The sequence below is a fragment of the Babylonia areolata genome, chromosome 8 (genome assembly GCF_041734735.1).
Source record: "Babylonia areolata isolate BAREFJ2019XMU chromosome 8, ASM4173473v1, whole genome shotgun sequence".
Classification (NCBI taxonomy): Eukaryota; Metazoa; Mollusca; class Gastropoda; order Neogastropoda; family Buccinidae; genus Babylonia; species Babylonia areolata.
In genome coordinates this window covers 10028044-10045656 of record NC_134883.1, presented here as the reverse complement: position 1 = coordinate 10045656, position 17613 = coordinate 10028044, and the positions used below count along the sequence as shown (strand labels likewise).

Below are 17613 nucleotides of genomic sequence, written 5' to 3'. Positions count from 1 at the left end.
CTGTCTGTCCGTCCGTCTGTCTCTGGTGTGTGTGTGTGTGTTTGTCCATGTGCTGTGGTTTTTGTAAAATGAGTAAAATTAAGTAAACCAAACTATTATTGCAATGGATTTGACAACAGATGGTAAGTCAGTTATGAAATGTGTACGAGAAAAGAGACAGAGAAGGGGGAAAGAAAGAGAGAGACAAGAGAGACGAGGAGGGAGAGAAACAGAGACGGAACTCAAAGCGTTTTTTATTCAAGGATTAGGATTTTAGGCATGGTCATTCCTAATTTGCATTCATTACAAGTTAGCTGTGAAATGTGTGTGAGAAAAGAGATCAATTACAAATAGTGCACATATATACAAGGGAATGGGAAGAAAAGAGAGAGAGTGGGGAGGGTAGAAACAGAGAAATAGAGACCAACAGGAACATAGAGGGGGAGACGGACAGAACAGATGGATGCAGACAGAGGCAGGAGGAAGGAATGGAGGAACAGACAGGGAGAAAGACAGAGACAGACAGACAGAGGCTTTGAGAGGCAAAGAAAGCAAGAAATGTAAGACGGACAAAGAAAATGACATGAAAATATCTGTCTGAAAACACATGTGAAAAGACAGTAAATGAAAGAACGAATGCTGGAAACAGAGGAATCAAAAGGTGCAGGGATAGACATGGAGAATGAAAACAAAAGTTTCAGACAAACAACCAGACAGACAGGCAGGCAGGCAGGTGGGAGAAGGAAAAGGTACAGTCTGTGCATTTTATACATGTCAGTGAGCTCCTGAAACTTTACACAAACCTTTGTTACAGTTTCCGTCAGGGGCACCACACAATGAACTTTCTGGTTTGCTTTTCACTTCTGTAATATTCACACACACACACACCACACACACACACCACACACACACCAAAAGCAAGTGAACACAACACAGTGCAAAGAAACACAGTGCAAAGTAACTCAAGGCAGCACCACACGAAACACCACAATCTCCTTTTCTCAATACTGGTGTGTATAATGTGCCAAAATTCACCACAAATCCATTTGGTCAAACATTAAACTCACTGAAAGCTACCACTGTTCACATTTCCTTGAACTATGTAAGATCATTTGTCCAGAGTTGGCAACATTTCTTGAAGGGAATGACTATGAGATATTACAAGCCTGGGACATAATATGTATATCTTTCGTTAATGCTTGTATCATTCTCAAAGGCCTGAATAGCATGTTGGGTTGTGCTGCTGTCAAGCATCTGGCTAGAAGACGTGGTGTAGCATATATTGATTTGTCCAAACACAGTGACATCTTGAGAAACTGAAACGGGAACGGAAAATAATGTTGTTCTACAGTTCCATATGAAATCGCATTTATTAAAGTTGAAATGAATCTCATGTAAGTAGCAAAAACAGGCATACATGAAACCATTTGTGACGCGAATTTTGTACATCAATTCGTAGTGTGCACTTTTGAGATAACAGTACCAATTCTTCACTGTATTGCAGCATTTACCGGAGTCGTATATATCAGCGCCACCAACGAAACAAATTCAGTGCCAAAAACACATAGAAAGAAGTGTGTCTCACCGATCTGACAGTCTGGGGGCTGGTAGTCAGGCTGACAGCCGTGAGGACAACGTCCTGTGTGCCGGTCACATGTCTCCTGGTTCTGACACTGACCACACTGCTCACTGCAGTCGGCCCCGTAATACCCCTCACTGCACCCTGGGACATTCAGTGAATGGTCAGTGTATCGCTTGTTTATAGAACTGATACTCTCTTTGGGTGTGTCTGTGTGTGTTTGAAGGAAGAGAAGTCTGTGTTTGTGTGTCTGTCTCTTTACCATGCCTGTGTGTATGCATAGGTGTCTGTGCGTGTTTGCATGCGTGTTCGTGCACGCATGCATATGTGCAAGTGTGTTTGCATGTGCCTTTGTGTATATGCGCATCAGTGTGTCTGTAAGCTCTCGTCCATGTAAACATGTTTGCGTACGCAGTTGAGACTGATTTGCAAATGTCTCTTTTGGATTTTTCTGTTCTCTGAGCTCTGTCACTTACCATTCAGACAGGTCCCATCATAATTGTCACACCCTCCTTGCTGACAGTGACTGTCACACTCGTTCTCACACTGCGGTCCGTACAGGCCGGACTTGCACGCTGGCAAAAAGAATATCTTTCATATTCATCTTGAACCAAAGATATACGATTTGTTTTCAAAGCTATAACATTACAATGCGTAAAAGAAATTGAAGTTCCTTTTGTGGTTACTGCTGTATTTCATAACTGTGTGTTCATTCTTTCACGTTTTTGTTTAATGTTGTGGTTACTGCTGTAATTCATAAGCTGTACGTTCATTCTTTCCCGTTTTTGTTTAATGTTGTGGTTACTGCTGAGCTATACGTTCATTCTTTCCCGTTTTTGTTTAATTTGTTGTGCATGTGTCATTCTTTCCATAGAGATATGAATGGCACAGACAGGAAAAATCACAATACTTTTCAAACAATCCAAACAGTATCACACAGAACCATTTACATCTAAAAAGTTTGATTTTACCTGCCTAAAAAACACAGAGATGCTGCTGCAGTGTACAGTGGTAACACCACCACCTTGTGATGACAAATGGTTTTAGCTTCTTTTGATATTTCTGTTGGAGGCGGGATGCATCTTTAATAAAGAACTATCAAAAATTTCTAACAATGAAAATAATCCCATGCATCTTCCGGAGGTGTGTATTAAAATAATCAAGGCATAATATTTCAGTGACAGAGACAGTGTCAGACAAATACAAAGAGCATCACACAGAGAGGGAAAGAGAGGTTTTGCAACTCACTCAAAATTCAAACAGTGGTACAACCATCATCATTCTCTGAGAATCTCACCAGCACAAGCATCACACAGGGGTTTGGTTTTAAAGCATGTCTAAAAAAAATATCATTATGTCTACTGAAACTGCAGACCAGTATCAGTAAAAGACCCATTCAATCACTCACACCCTCCATACCCCAGATTTGTACTTCACAGAAGTTGATGAAAGAATAATGTTTGTGGTGGATGTAGCCATCTTTAGCCAATCGAACAATCTGTCCTCTGAGTGGTCGCTGGCAGGTGATGTCATCTTTCTCCTTCCGCTCACTTCCAATGCTGAGAGAGTTGGGAAACTTGTAGCACAGTGTGTCGTCCACATAGATCCAGACTCCAGAAATACGTTGTGAGTGAGGATTTGGTGAAGCTCCTATAACAACACATCAAAATTTTCACAGATAATACAGACTTTCTTGATTTCTGTTCGTTTCACCAGCAAAAAAATGTTTTTAACTTGACATTGTGAAACATTTAACCGATTCAATTCATCATGTTGTCAGCTGTGAAAGAACTGAGACAGACTTTTGTATTATCAATCTGAATCCAAATCTGTCTCTATGAAAGATACCAAATGTGTTAACATTAATGATGTTCGTCCTTCGGATTCGAAGATGACCATAGCTTCAACTATCAGATGGAAGACTGGTGGCTGTGGGTCCGGAGGCCAATCCAGGCCCTGAAGGCTTGCCCAGTGTGGGACACAAGTGAGTGGGTGCTGCCGTCACAGTGGATGCTGCTCGGGCCTTGCGCACAGTATGCTTTCGTTGCACCTCGGTGATGTGCCTGGCTTCAGCTGCACGGGCTCCTGTGGTGATCTTGCTGCGCCAAGCTGGACGGTCCAGAACAAGCGTCTCCCACGTGTTGATGTTGACACCCAGGTCTTTGAAGGACGCTTTGAGGCAGTCTTTGTAGCGTTTCTTCTGTCCTCCAACTGAATGCTTGCCCTGACACAGTTCTCCGTACAGTAGCTGCTTAGGCAGTCGACTGTTTGGCATTCTGACCACGTGTCCAGCCCACCTGGCTTTCTGCAGGAGGGTGTAGACGCTGCAGAGGCCAGCTCGTTCCAGGACTTCCATGTCGGGGACTTTGTCCTGTCACCTGATGTGGAGCCTGCGGAGACAGCTCAGGTGGAAGTGATTGAGCTGTTTGGCATGTCTGCTGTAGACAGTCCAGTTCTCGCTGGCGTAAAGGAGGGTGGTACGGACCACTGCACAGTAGACCTTCAACTAAGTGGTAGTGCTGAGTCCTCTCCGCTCCCAGACATTCTCATGGATTCTCCCAAAGGTGGCGCTGGCTTTGGCGATCCCGCTGTTGACCTCAGCGTCTCTGTTCAGTGCGCGAGACAGCATGCTGCCCAGGTAGGTGAAGTTGTCAACTGCCTGAAGGTTCTACCCCTTCACTGTGATACTCAGCTCCTGGTAAAACTTTTACTGGGACATGCTGGTACATAACTTCGTCTTTTTGGTGCTGGTGGTGAGACCGAAGTTGTCACAGGCTTGTGAGAAGCAGTCCAATCCACGCTGCATCTGCTGCTCTGTGCTGGCGTTGAGTGCGCAGTCATTAGCAAACAAGAAGTCTCTGATGAGTCTCAATTTGTAACAACCTGCAGGAGGATTAGCATTGACAAATTAAGACAGACAGACAAGCAGCGACACAGAAGACAGACAGAGATAGGCAGACTGACCCCCTTCCCGATGGTAGATGGTGATGTCGGTGACGGTATAGTTACGGCCCAGGTCCACCTGCCACCAGTCAGGTTTATCGTCTGTGGTACCCAGGGTGTGCACACAGATGTCGGGGTTGGTGCTGGTGTTGCCATCCACTGCCAGACTTGCAGGACCCGTTCCTGCATAGCGAGCACTCATGCTGGCTGCTTTCCCTACCGCCACGTTGACTGCACAGTGGATACATATCGGGTTACAGCTTAATATCTGTGTGTGTGTGTGTGTGTGTGTGTTTATGTGAGAGAGAGAGAAAGGAGGACAGAAATGTGGTAGACAGACAGACTGATACAGACATGTTCAATTGTAAACTTCCTATATCAGATTGTCGCAGTTTTCTTGAAAAAGAACTATGGAGTGTGATCACTCAATTAAAGCAGGACTGTAGTTCTTCTCCCTCAACTCATTAGGAAACGCACACAAGAACTGTTCACCAGATTCCTCCAGGTCTGTCGGTTGTGTGTCAATGCCTGGGTGTCTGAAAATGGTTGGTTTTCCTACAGTGTTGTCAGTCATTCGTTTTTTCTGACTCCCCTCAGTCTTCCTCCATCAATAGTTTCTTAGAGGATTATTTTAGCAAGGCCACTCGATCTTGTTACGTTGCCATACCAGCGTAGCTTTCTTTTCTTAACTGTTGTCAGCAGATTTTCATGAGGTCCAATGTGCTGCTCCATGATCTGGCACACTTCATTGGCGATTCTATCATCATATCTGAAGTTTATATCTTGCAATAACACCTCATTTGCATGGCTTAAATTGTTTCTAAATCCACAATGACAGTCCATGTCTCACATGCATACAGGAAGATGGAATTTATCAGTGCATGCAGGAGTCTGATCTTGTGTTTCATGGTGATGTTGCTGTCCTTCCACTTAGGTTTCAGTCTGGACAGTGCTGATGTTGTCTCTGCTACCATTGAGAGGATTTCAGGTTTGGATCCTTCACTGCTGATAATGAATCCCACATAGGTGAACTGTTGAAAAGTTCCGAGTTTCTGTCACTGGACAGTTATAACAACAGTGATGGTAGTGCTGTGGCTGGCCATTAACTGGTCTTTTCTTGACTGATTTCCATACCAGATCTTCTTATGCCAACAGACAGAAGGTATCCCTGATGGACTCCAACTGAAGTATGAAACCACTGTCCAAAAGCACACTGTATGAGTACGACACTGCTCGCTGAATGAAGTTGATTAGCTTTTGCCCGAGGTAAATTTTCTTTCATTGTGGCCCATAATGCTTCTTGTCAGACTCTGTCAAACACCTTCTTTTCGTGTGTACATGACTATATGAATAGAAGAGCACAGAGATACACAAAGAAATACAAAGACACAAAGCTGAAAACAAACCTTTGTTACAATTCCCGTCAGGAGATTCACATGATGGTCTTTCTGTGGTGCTTTCCAGTCCTGTAACACACACACACACACACACACACACACGAATAAGAACAACATATGATCAAAATCCATCTGCTTATATAATATTAGAGTTCAGGAATACTAGCTCTATTTTTTTTTCTTTTCTTTTTCTGCATGATCAAAATCCATCTCCATTGAATAACACTGGATGTCAAGTGTACCAGTTAATGTTTTTTGTTTTACTTAAATGGTTGGCTGTGTGTGTGTGTGTGTGGCTGTGTGTGTGTGTGTGTGTCTGTGTCTGTGTGTCTGTCTGTTTGTGTGTGGTATGGTCTTTTCCATTCTTTCAATGTGTTTAATGTTCGTTTTGATACTGATGAACAGAAGTCCAAAAGAAATGTTACCATTTATTCTTTAGATGGTGTTAGGCATTGTGGAAAAAGAATTCATATCATCATCATCATCATAATCATCATTATAAGAAACACTAAGTGCCGAAGAAGTATAAGTGGTCTTCAGCATGTTTTTCAATGACAACAGTGATGCAAACTGTCACATTAGTTTGCAGATACAAAAATAAAACTTTTGAAACTAAACAAAGTAAACATGTCTCACGCTACTGTGAGAACTTTCAAATATGTATATTCCTTTTGAATCTTTGTTTTAATGCCTATATTATCATATAGCTTTCCGAAAAATTGGTTTTGAAGATGTAAGAAATGTTGGGCTTTTTTCAATTTTCTAAGTTCAGTTTGACATTGCTTTCCTTTTTTTCCTTATCTTACATCTTACATTGTATCACGTTTTTGCTCCCATTTAATTCCAGCTTTTTCATCTATCATCAAACAATATGAATAGACGTTGAACTGAAGAGCACAAAGATAGAGAAATATACAGACACAAAGCTGAAAACAAACCTTTGTTACAATTCCCATCAGGGGAAACACATGATGGTCTTTCTGTGGTGCTTTCCAGTTCTGTAACACACACACACACACACACACACACACACACACACACACACAAAATATATTATCCAAACCTATAGCAATGGAAAATATTGGAGTTAAAATATACCAGATCTGCTTTTCTTTTTCTTAAATGTTTGGCCCTGTGTCTGTGAGTGTGTGTGCATGTGTATGCGCGCACGCCTTTGCGTGTGCATGTTTGTGTGTGTGTGTGTGTGTGTTTCCCCTTATTTCACCTTGTTTGTTGTTGCATTTTATATGTTGAACGAAAGTCTAAACGAAATGCTACCATTAATTTTTTGGACTGTATAAGGCATTAAGAAAACATGAATAACATTATCATCATCATTATTACTGCTCTTGTTGCAGTGTTGTTAATTATCATCATCATTATCATTAACTGTAATAGTAGTAGTACTAACATTATTATCATTGTAAAGGCATGTGTTTCATTTCCATTTTTCCATTCTGTGCTCACAGGTCACTTACCATTCAGACAGGTCCCAAAGTAATTGTCACACTCTCCTTGCTGACAGTCACTGTCACACTCGTTCTCACACTGCCTTCCGTACAGGCCTGACTTGCACCCTGGCCAAAAAGAAGAACCATCTTTCCCATACATCTTGAACTAAAGATGCGTTGTTGTTTTTTACTTGAAAACCGTAACATAACTATGTGTAAAATAAAGTGATGTATCTACACAAAGAGACCCAATTCTATCATTGCTGTTGCTGTCATCCGTCTTTCTTCCACTTGTGGTTACTGTAACATTTCCTGTATGTTGTTTGCCTTGTTGCGGATTTGTGTCTGCTTCTTCCACAGAAATATAATCATCCTAGAGAGTCATAGTAGCTGTATCTTTCAACATAATCAGGATGAACAATTCAATAAAAAATCACGATTTAATATCTTAGAAAGAGAAGCAGACAGACTGGCATAAAGAAGTTGTTTTTTTTAAGCAAGACGAAGAAAGAGAGAGAGGCAGGCCAGCAGGCAGAGACTTTGTAACAGCTATCTCAAGATTCGTCCTCACTGACACAGTGAGCATCAAAGGATTTCTCTTAGTAGCATGTTCAATGATTCACGTCACTACATCAGCTGAAACAAAACCAGTACTATTAAAAGTATTATACTGTCACAGCTTTCTTACCCCAGATTTGTACTTCACAGAAATTGATGAAAGAATAGTGTTTGTGGTGAATGTAGCCATCTTTAGCGAATCGAACAATCCGTCCTCTGAGTGGTCGCTGACAGGTGATGTCATCTTTCTCCTTCCGCTCACTTCCAATGCTGAGGGAGTTGGGAAACTTGTAGCACAGTGCGTCGTCCACATAGATCCAGACTCCAGAAATACGTTGTGAGTGAGGGTTTGGTGAAGCTCCTATAGCAACACATTAAAAAGTTCAGGAACAATACCATTTATGTTTTTTGTCATCTTAAGGATTTACCAGCAAAAAAGTGTTGTTGCTGTTGATTTTAACCTGACATGGTAAAGCTCTTCTCTGATTCAAATCACAATGTTGTCAGCTTTGAAAGAAATGAGAAAGGCATTTGTTCAATCAATTCATACAAACATCTGTCTCTATAAAAGATACCACTTTTGTCTGTATTAAAAACCAAGACAGACAGACAAGCAGAGATACAGAAGACAGACAGAGACAGGCAGACTAACCCCCTTCTCGATGGTAGATGGTGATGTCGGTGACAGTATAGTTACGGCCCAGGTCCACCTGCCACCAGTCAGGTTTATCGTCTGTGGTACCCAGGGTGTGCACACAGATGTCGGGGTTGGTGCTGGTGTTGCCATCCACTGCCAGACTTGCAGGACCCGTTCCTGCATAGCGAGCACTCATGCTGGCTGCTTTCCCTACCGCCACGTTGACTGCACAGTGGATACATATCGGGTTACAGCTTAATATCTCTGTGTGTGTGTGTGTGTGTGTGTTTATGTGAGAGAGAGAGAAAGGAAGACAGAAATGTGGTAGACAGACAGACTGATACAGACATGTTCAATTGTAAACTTCCTATATCAGACTGTCGCAGTTTTCTTGAAAAAGAACTATGGAGTGTGATCACTCAATTAAAGCAGGACTGTAGTTCTTCTCCCTCAACTCATTAGGAAATGCACACAAGAACTGTTCACCAGATTCCTCCAGGTCTGTCGGTTGTGTGTCAATGCCTGGGTGTCTGAAAATGGTTGGTTTTCCCGCAGTGTTGTCAGTCCATCGTTTTTTCTGACTTCCCTCAGTCTTCCTCCATCAATAGTTTCTTAGAGGATTATTTTAGCAAGGCCACTCGATCTTGTTACGTTGCCACACCAGTTTCTTAACTGATGTCAGCAGATTTTCATGAGGTCCAATGTGCTGCTCCATGATCTGGCACACTTCACTGGTGATTCTATCATCATATCTGAAGTTTATATCTTGCAATAACACCTCATTTGCATGGCTTAAATTGTTTCTAAATCCACAATGAGAGTCCATGTCTCACATGCATACAGGAAGAAATTTATCAGTGCATGCAGGTGTTATAGTGTGTCAGGCGCCTATGGTGGAAGCATGGGATTTTCTCAGACACACTGCGCACTGATGGACCCCTCCTTCCTACCTCCCTACTCTTCTCCCCCCACCCCCCTTTCATGGCATCTATCCCCACCAACACCCCTCCCCATACCCTCACTCCCTTTCCCCCCTTCCCTTGGCCAAGTACAGAGGGAGCAAGTTATCAAGAAATACTAAGTAAAGATGGTATCTCCTCTGACCATTCTCTTCCTATACACCCCCCTGCCCTTTTCCCTTCCACTCCCATCACCCTCAACCCCGTCCCCCCCTGCCCCCCTCCTTACCTCCCCATGTCGATCTCTGGCAGGATGGCATCTGCCTCAATGGTCACCACATGGTGTGGTGTGTTTATCATGAGCTGTTTAGAACAGAATCAGGGCTGGGCGATCTTTCCTCCTCCTTCCCTTCCTCTTTTCATCACCCCCCCCCCCTCCCCTCCCCTCCTCCTTGACAATGCTGGGTTCTGTGAGAAAAGTGTTGAATGTGCAAGTCTAGCACGGTTGGTCCCAGATTGGTCTGTTAACTTCAGCCAATTGGAAACGTTCTGGGTCAGAAGATAGTTTGCATGTGGTGCCAGCTTGTGAAGAGGATAAAATGAATAGGCAAGTGGGGTTTCTTTCTTTTCCTTCCTTGAAGCAGGCCAGGAGAGCCAGACGGACAAGACAGTACCATGGGGGCTGTGAGTGTCAAACTAGCATCTATTTTTCGGACTTAGTTGAATACTTGATTTATGGTATACTTGGATTCTGTGACTAAGACACTGGCTCAGTGGGATTGTGTTCTGCTACATGAATATAAAGTGAACCCTGAAACGTTGGGGGCTGTGAGTAATGCTTGTACTTGTAATTTGCTTTGTTGGCAATTTACTTTTTGGTTTTTGGAAACAGTTTGGAGTTTGTAGAATTGTGATGTAGTGTCACAAGAGCATTGAGAGATCCTTTTTAGCTGATGTGGTATTGCACAGTTAATGTAACTGGAATGTGTTGATGCAGATACCATGACTTGTGAGAGAGCATAGCCAGCATGTGTATGGCTTAATTGTATTTGAGGCTAGTGACTGAGGGAAAAGTGGTTAAAATACATAATGTAGCCAATACATGACTAAATGGAGTACTGGTTTAGGGTATCACCCCCCCCCCACCCCCCGCCCCCCACCCACCCCTTCCCCTTTCCTGCAGGTTGATATTATGGTATGATGCTTGGACATCATGTTTGGGTTTACATGTTGTGCATCTTGGCTTACATAAATGATAATGTTCAGTAACATGTCAGTGGTGTGTCAATTGTTGACATACTGTGGGAACAATGTAAGCATTCAGTCACAAAGAAACACAGATTATGTGTGTGTTGCATCTGCGTAGAATGTTTTGGTTGCAACAGTTGGAGTTATTTTGAGGTATGACATACCTATTTTGTATATTAGGTGGTGATGGTTATATTCAAGGTGAACAAATCTACAGGCTAACTGTATGTTCATGCTTTTCCATGTGTGTGCACATGGGTGATAATGCAACATGGAGAACATGTGTGACTTGGTAGTTGTGATTACCATGTGCTGTAGTCATGTGTTATATGCCAGTGGGGTAACACATAGCTGTATGTGTTCAATAAGATTTGAGACCACTGACAGGCAGTCCTATGTTGGTGCACACAGGTTGCTATATATTTACCAAATTACTTGGTAACTATATGATTCCCATGTAAACATTTTACCAGTGAGATACTTTGCAGAGACAAAGTACAGATTTGTTCAGTCTTAATGGAAACAGCTATTACTGTATGGTGATTTAACTGAAGTTAAACACTAGGAGTTTGTAATTGTCTGCCACATACTTGGTGCGACAGCTATTATTCTATGGTGGTTTGACAGGAGTTAAACACTGGGAGTTAGTATTTGTTAGTCATATATTTGGTGCACATTAACTTATGTGCCACTGATTGTTGATGGTAAGCTATATGAAGCTATATGAAGCTTGTTTTACATTTTTACATAGATCTCTTTGAGGAGAGAGTGTACGGCTAGACATTGAGTGTCAGAATGGAGAAAGGTTATTTGTGGAATTGTTTACTTGTCCAGACAACATAATGATGTTCTGTTACATCAGTGCAATTATGTTTAGCATATGTTTTGGTATTGATTTAACCTGGGTTTTAATATTGTGTGTTCCAGGTGTGCTGTTAAGTTAGAGAAATAAACACCTCAATTCATCTTTCTAAAAGACCCTGCTGTGGTACGAGGAGAGAGTGGATTGTGCACCTATCCTCTGCCTGTTATCCTACTCTACCTCTTCACCTTCTACACCTACCCCTACTCAACCCCTACCCCCACCACTACTACTCTACCCCCCTTTTTAACACAGGAATCTGATCTTGTGTTTCATGGCCATGTTGCTGTCCTTCCATTTAGGTTTCAGTCTGGACAGTGCTGATGTTGTCTCTGCTACCATTGAGAGGATTTCAGGTTTGGATCCTTCACTGCTGATAATGGATCCCACATACGTGAACTGTTGAAAAGTTCCAAGTTTCTGTCACTGGACAGTTATAACAACAGTGATGGTAGTGCTGTGGCTGGCCATTAACTGGTCTTTTCTTGACTGATTTCCATACCAGATCTTCTTATGCCAACAGACAGAAGGTATCCCTGATGGACTCCAACTGAAGTATGAAACCACTGTCCAAAAGCACACTGTATGAGTACGACACTGCTCGCTGGATGAAGTTGATTAGCTTTTGCCCGAGGTAAATTTTCTTTCATTGTGGCCCATAATGCTTCTTGTCAGACTCTGTCAAACACCTTCTTTTCGTGTGTACATGACTATATGAATAGAAGAGCACAGAGATACACAAAGAAATACAAAGACACAAAGCTGAAAGCAAACCTTTGTTACAATTCCCGTCAGGAGATTCACATGATGGTCTTTCTGTGGTGCTTTCCAGTTCTGTAACACACACACACACACACACACACACACACACACACGAATAAGAACAACGTATGATCAAAATCCATCTGCTTATATAATATTAGAGTTCAGGAATACTAGCTCTATTTTTTTTTCTTTTCTTTTTCTGCATGATCAAAATCCATCTCCATTGAATAACACTGGATGTCAAGTGTACCAGTTAATGTGTTTTGTTTGCCCGAGGTAAATTTTCTTTCATTGTGGCCCATAATGCTTCTTGTCAGACTCTGTCAAACACCTTCTTTTCGTGTGTACATGACTATATGAATAAAAGAGCACAGAGATACACAAAGAAATACAAAGACACAAAGCTGAAAACAAACCTTTGTTACAATTCCCGTCAGGAGAATCACATGATGGTCTTTCTGTGGTGCTTTCCAGTTCTGTAACACACACACACACACACACACACACACGAATAAGAACAACGTATGATCAAAATCCATCTGCTTATATAATATTAGAGTTCAGGAATACTAGCTCTATTTTTTTTTCTTTTCTTTTTCTGCATGATCAAAATCCATCTCCATTGAATAACACTGGATGTCAAGTGTACCAGTTAATGTTTTTTGTTTTACTTAAATGGTTGGCTGTGTGTGTGTCTGTGTCTGTGTGTCTGTCTGTTTGTGTGTGGTATGGTCTTTTCCATTCTTTCAATGTGTTTAATGTTCATTTTGATATTGATGAACAGAAGTCCAAAAGAAATGTTACCATTTATTCTTTAGATGGTGTTAGGCATTGTGGAAAAAGAATTCATATCATCATCATCATCATAATCATCATTATAAGAAACACTAAGTGCCGAAGAAGTGGTCTTCAGCATGTTCTTCAATGACAACAGTGATGCAAACTGTCACATTAGTTTGCAGATACAAAAATAAAACTTTTGAAACTAAACAAAGTAAACAGGTCTCACGCTACTGTGAGAACTTTCAAATATGTATATTCCTTTTGAATCTTTGTGTTAATGCCTATATTATCATATAGCTTTCCGAAAAATTGGTTTTGAAGATGTGAGAAATGTTGGGCTTTTTTCAATTTTCTAAGTTCAGTTTGACATCGCTTTCCTTTTTTTCCTTATCTTACATCTTACATTGTATCACGTTTTTGCTCCCATTTAATTCCAGCTTTTTCATCTATCATCAAACAATATGAATAGACGTTGAACTGAAGAGCACAAAGATAGGGAAATATAAAGACACAAAGCTGAAAACAAACCTTTGTTACAATTCCCATCAGGAGAATCACATGATGGTCCTTCAGTGGTGCTTTCCAGTTCTGTAACACACACACACACACACACACACACACACACACACAAAATATATTATCCAAACCTATAGCAATGGAAAATATTGGAGTTAAAATATACCAGATCTGCTTTTCTTTTTCTTAAATGTTTGGCCCTGTGTCTGTGAGTGTGTGTGCATGTCTATGCGCGCACGCCTGTGCGTGTGCATGTTTGTGTGTGTGTGTGTGTGTTTCCCCTTATTTCACCTTGTTTGTTGTTGCATTTTATACTGTTGAACGAAAGTCTAAACGAAATGCTACCATTAATTTTTTGGACTGTATAAGGCATTAAGAAAACATGAATCACATTATCATCATCATTATTACTGCTCTTGTTGCAGTGTTGTTAATTACCATCATCATTATCATTAACTGTAATAGTAGTAGTACTAACATTATTATCATTGTAAAGGCATGTGTTTCATTTCCATTTTTCCATTCTGTGCTCACAGGTCACTTACCATTCAGACAGGTCCCAAAGTAATTGTCACACTCTCCTTGCTGACAGTCACTGTCACACTCGTTCTCACACTGCCGTCCATACAGGCCTGACTTGCACCCTGGCCAAAAAGAAGAACCATCTTTCCCATACATCTTGAACTAAAGATGCGTTGTTGTTTTTTACTTGAAAACTGTAACATAACTATGTGTAAAATAAAGTGATGTATCTACACAAAGAGACCCAATTCTATCATTGCTGTCGCTGTCATCCGTCTTTCTTCCACTTGTGGTTACTGTAACATTTCTTGTGTGTTGTTTGCCTTGTTGCGGATTTGTGTCTGCTTCTTCCACAGAAATATAATCATCCTAGAGAGTCATAGTAGCTGTAACTTTCAACATAATCAGGATGAACAATTCAATAAAAAATCACGATTTAATATCTTAGAAAGAGAAGCAGACAGACTGGCATAAAGAAGTTGTTTTTTTTAAGCAAGACGAAGAAAGAGAGAGAGGCAGGCCAGCAGGCAGAGACTTTGTAACAGCTATCTCAAGATTCGTCCTCACTGACACAGTGAGCATCAAAGGATTTCTCTTAGTAGCATGTTCAATGATTCACGTCACTACATCAGCTGAAACAAAACCAGTACTATTAAAAGTATTATACTGTCACAGCTTTCTTACCCCAGATTTGTACTTCACAGAAATTGATGAAAGAATAGTGTTTGTGGTGAATGTAGCCATCTTTAGCGAATCGAACAATCCGTCCTCTGACTGGTCGCTGACAGGTGATGTCATCTTTCTCCTTCCGCTCACTTCCAATGCTGAGGGAGTTGGGAAACTTGTAGCACAGTGTGTCGTCCACATAGATCCAGACTCCAGAAATACGTTGTGAGTGAGGGTTTGGTGAAGCTCCTATAGCAACACATTAAAAAGTTCAGGAACAATACCATTTATGTTTTTTGTCATCTTAAGGATTTACCAGCAAAAACGTGTTGTTGCTGTTGATTTTAACCTGACATGGTAAAGCTCTTCTCTGATTCAAATCACAATGTTGTCAGCTTTGAAAGAAATGAGAAAGGCATTTGTTCAATCAATTCATACAAACATCTGTCTCTATAAAAGATACCACTTTTGTCTGTATTAAAAACCAAGACAGACAGACAAGCAGAGATACAGAAGACAGACAGAGACAGGCAGACTAACCCCCTTCTCGATGGTAGATGGTGATGTCGGTGACAGTATAGTTACGGCCCAGGTCCACCTGCCACCAGTCAGGTTTATCGTCTGTGGTACCCAGGGTGTGCACACAGATGTCGGGGTTGGTGCTGGTGTTGCCGTCCACAGCCAGACTTGCAGGACCCGTTCCTGCATAGCGAGCACTCATGCTGGCTGCTTTCCCTACCGCCACGTTGACTGCACAGTGGATACATATCGGGTTACAGCTTAATATCTGTGTGTGTGTGTGTGTGTGTGTGTGTGTGTGTGTGTGTGTGTGTGTTTATGTGAGAGAGAGAGAAAGGAGGACAGAAATGTGGTAGACAGACAGACTGATAGACAGACATGTTCAACTGAAAACTTCCTATATCAGATTGTCGCAGTTTTCTTGAAAAAAGAACTGTGGAGTGTGATCAGTCGATTAAAGCAGGACTGTAGTTCTCCCTCAACTCATTAGGAAATGCACACAAGAACTGTTCACCAGATTCCTCCAGGTCTGTCGGTTGTGTGTCAATGCCTGGGTGTCTGAAAATGGTTGGTTTTCCTACAGTGTTGTCAGTCCATCGTTTTTTCTGACTCCCCTCAGTCTTCCTCCATCAATAGTTTCTTAGAGGATTATTTTAGCAAGGCCACTGGATCTTGTTACGTTGCCATACCAGCGTAGCTTTCTTTTCTTAACTGTTGTCAGCAGATTTTCATGAGGTCCAATGTGCTGCTCCATGATCTGGCACACTTCATTGGTGATTCTATCACCATATCTGAAGTTTATATCTTGCAATAACACCTCATTTGCATGACTTAAATTGTTTCTAAATCCACAATGAGAGTCCATGTCTCACATGCATACAGGAAGAAGGAATTTATCAGTGCATGCAGGAGTCTGATCTTGTGTTTCATGGCCATGTTGCTGTCCTTCCATTTAGGTTTCAGTCTGGACAGTGCTGATGTTGTCTCTGCTACCATTGAGAGGATTTCAGGTTTGGATCCTTCACTGCTGATAATGGATCCCACATAGGTGAACTGTTGAAAAGTTCCAAGTTTCTGTCACTGGACAGTTGTAACAACAGTGATGGTAGTGCTGTGGCTGGCCATTAACTGGTCTTTTCTGGACTGATTTCCATACCAGATCTTCTTATGCCAACAGACAGAAGGTATCCCTGATGGACTCCAATTGAAGTATGAAATCACTGTCCAAAAGCACACTGTATGAGTACCACAATGCTCGCTGAAGTTGATTAGCTTTTGCGCGAGGTAAATTTTCTTTCATTGTGGCCCATAATGCTTCTTGTCAGACTCTGTCAAACACCTTCTTTTCATGTGTACATGACTATATGAATAGAAGAGCACAGAGATACACAAAGAAATACAAAGACACAAAGCTGAAAACAAACCTTTGTTACAATTCCCATCAGGGGAAACACATGATGGTCTTTCTGTGGTGCTTTCCAGTTCTGTAACACACACACACACACACACACACACACACACACGCGCGCGAATAAGAACAACGTATGATCAAAATCCATCTGCTTATATAATATTAGAGTTCAGGAATACTAGCTCTATTTTTTTTTCTTTTCTTTTTCTGCATGATCAAAATCCATCTCCATTGAATAACACTGGATGTCAAGTGTACCAGTTAATGTTTTTTGTTTTACTTAAATGGTTGGCTGTGTGTGTGTGTGTGTGTCTGTGTCTGTGTGTCTGTCTGTTTGTGTGTGGTATGGTCTTTTCCATTCTTTCAATGTGTTTAATGTTCGTTTTGATATTGATGAACAGAAGTCCAAAAGAAATGTTACCATTTATTCTTTAGATGGTGTTAGGCATTGTGGAAAAAGAATTCATATCATCATCATCATCATAATCATCATTATAAGAAACACTAAGTGCCGAAGAAGTGGTCTTCAGCATGTTCTTCAATGACAACAGTGATGCAAACTGTCACATTAGTTTGCAGATACAAAAATAAAACTTTTGAAACTAAACAAAGTAAACATGTCACACGCTACTGTGAGAACTTTCAAATATGTATATTCCTTTTGAATCTTTGTTTTAATGCATATATTATCATATAGCCTTCCAGAAAATTGGTTTTGAAGATGTAAGAAATGTTGGGCTTTTTTCAATTTTCTAAGTTCAGTTTGACATTGCTTTCCTTTTTTTCCTTATCTTACATCTTACATTGTATCACGTTTTTGCTCCCATTTAATTCCAGTTTTTTCATCTATCATCAAACAATATGAATAGACATTGAAC

The 17613-nt window shown here is 41.1% G+C and overlaps 1 protein-coding gene across 29 annotated transcripts in view; it reads right to left on the bottom strand.

The window, feature by feature from the left end:
* LOC143284533 (uncharacterized) overlaps nt 1-17613 on the bottom strand; it is a 47673-nt gene that overhangs the window by 14080 nt on the left and 15980 nt on the right. For 3 of the 29 annotated variants that reach the window (XM_076591245.1, XM_076591249.1, XM_076591251.1), the window contains 17 exons: nt 16749-16808; nt 15346-15555; nt 14824-15054; nt 14163-14261; nt 13630-13689; nt 12735-12794; nt 12328-12387; nt 8560-8769; nt 8038-8268; nt 7377-7475; nt 6837-6896; nt 5908-5967; nt 4523-4732; nt 2978-3208; nt 2035-2133; nt 1565-1702; nt 783-842 (listed from right to left, as the gene is read on the bottom strand). In XM_076591245.1, coding sequence (XP_076447360.1) covers nt 783-842; nt 1565-1702; nt 2035-2133; nt 2978-3208; nt 4523-4732; nt 5908-5967; nt 6837-6896; nt 7377-7475; nt 8038-8268; nt 8560-8769; nt 12328-12387; nt 12735-12794; nt 13630-13689; nt 14163-14261; nt 14824-15054; nt 15346-15555; nt 16749-16808 — 2178 coding nt within the window. The remainder of the gene's footprint in view (nt 1-782; nt 843-1564; nt 1703-2034; nt 2134-2977; nt 3209-4522; nt 4733-5907; nt 5968-6836; nt 6897-7376; nt 7476-8037; nt 8269-8559; nt 8770-12327; nt 12388-12734; nt 12795-13629; nt 13690-14162; nt 14262-14823; nt 15055-15345; nt 15556-16748; nt 16809-17613) is intronic. The other 26 variants (XM_076591253.1, XM_076591258.1, XM_076591260.1 and 23 more) reach the window with 22 other exon arrangements.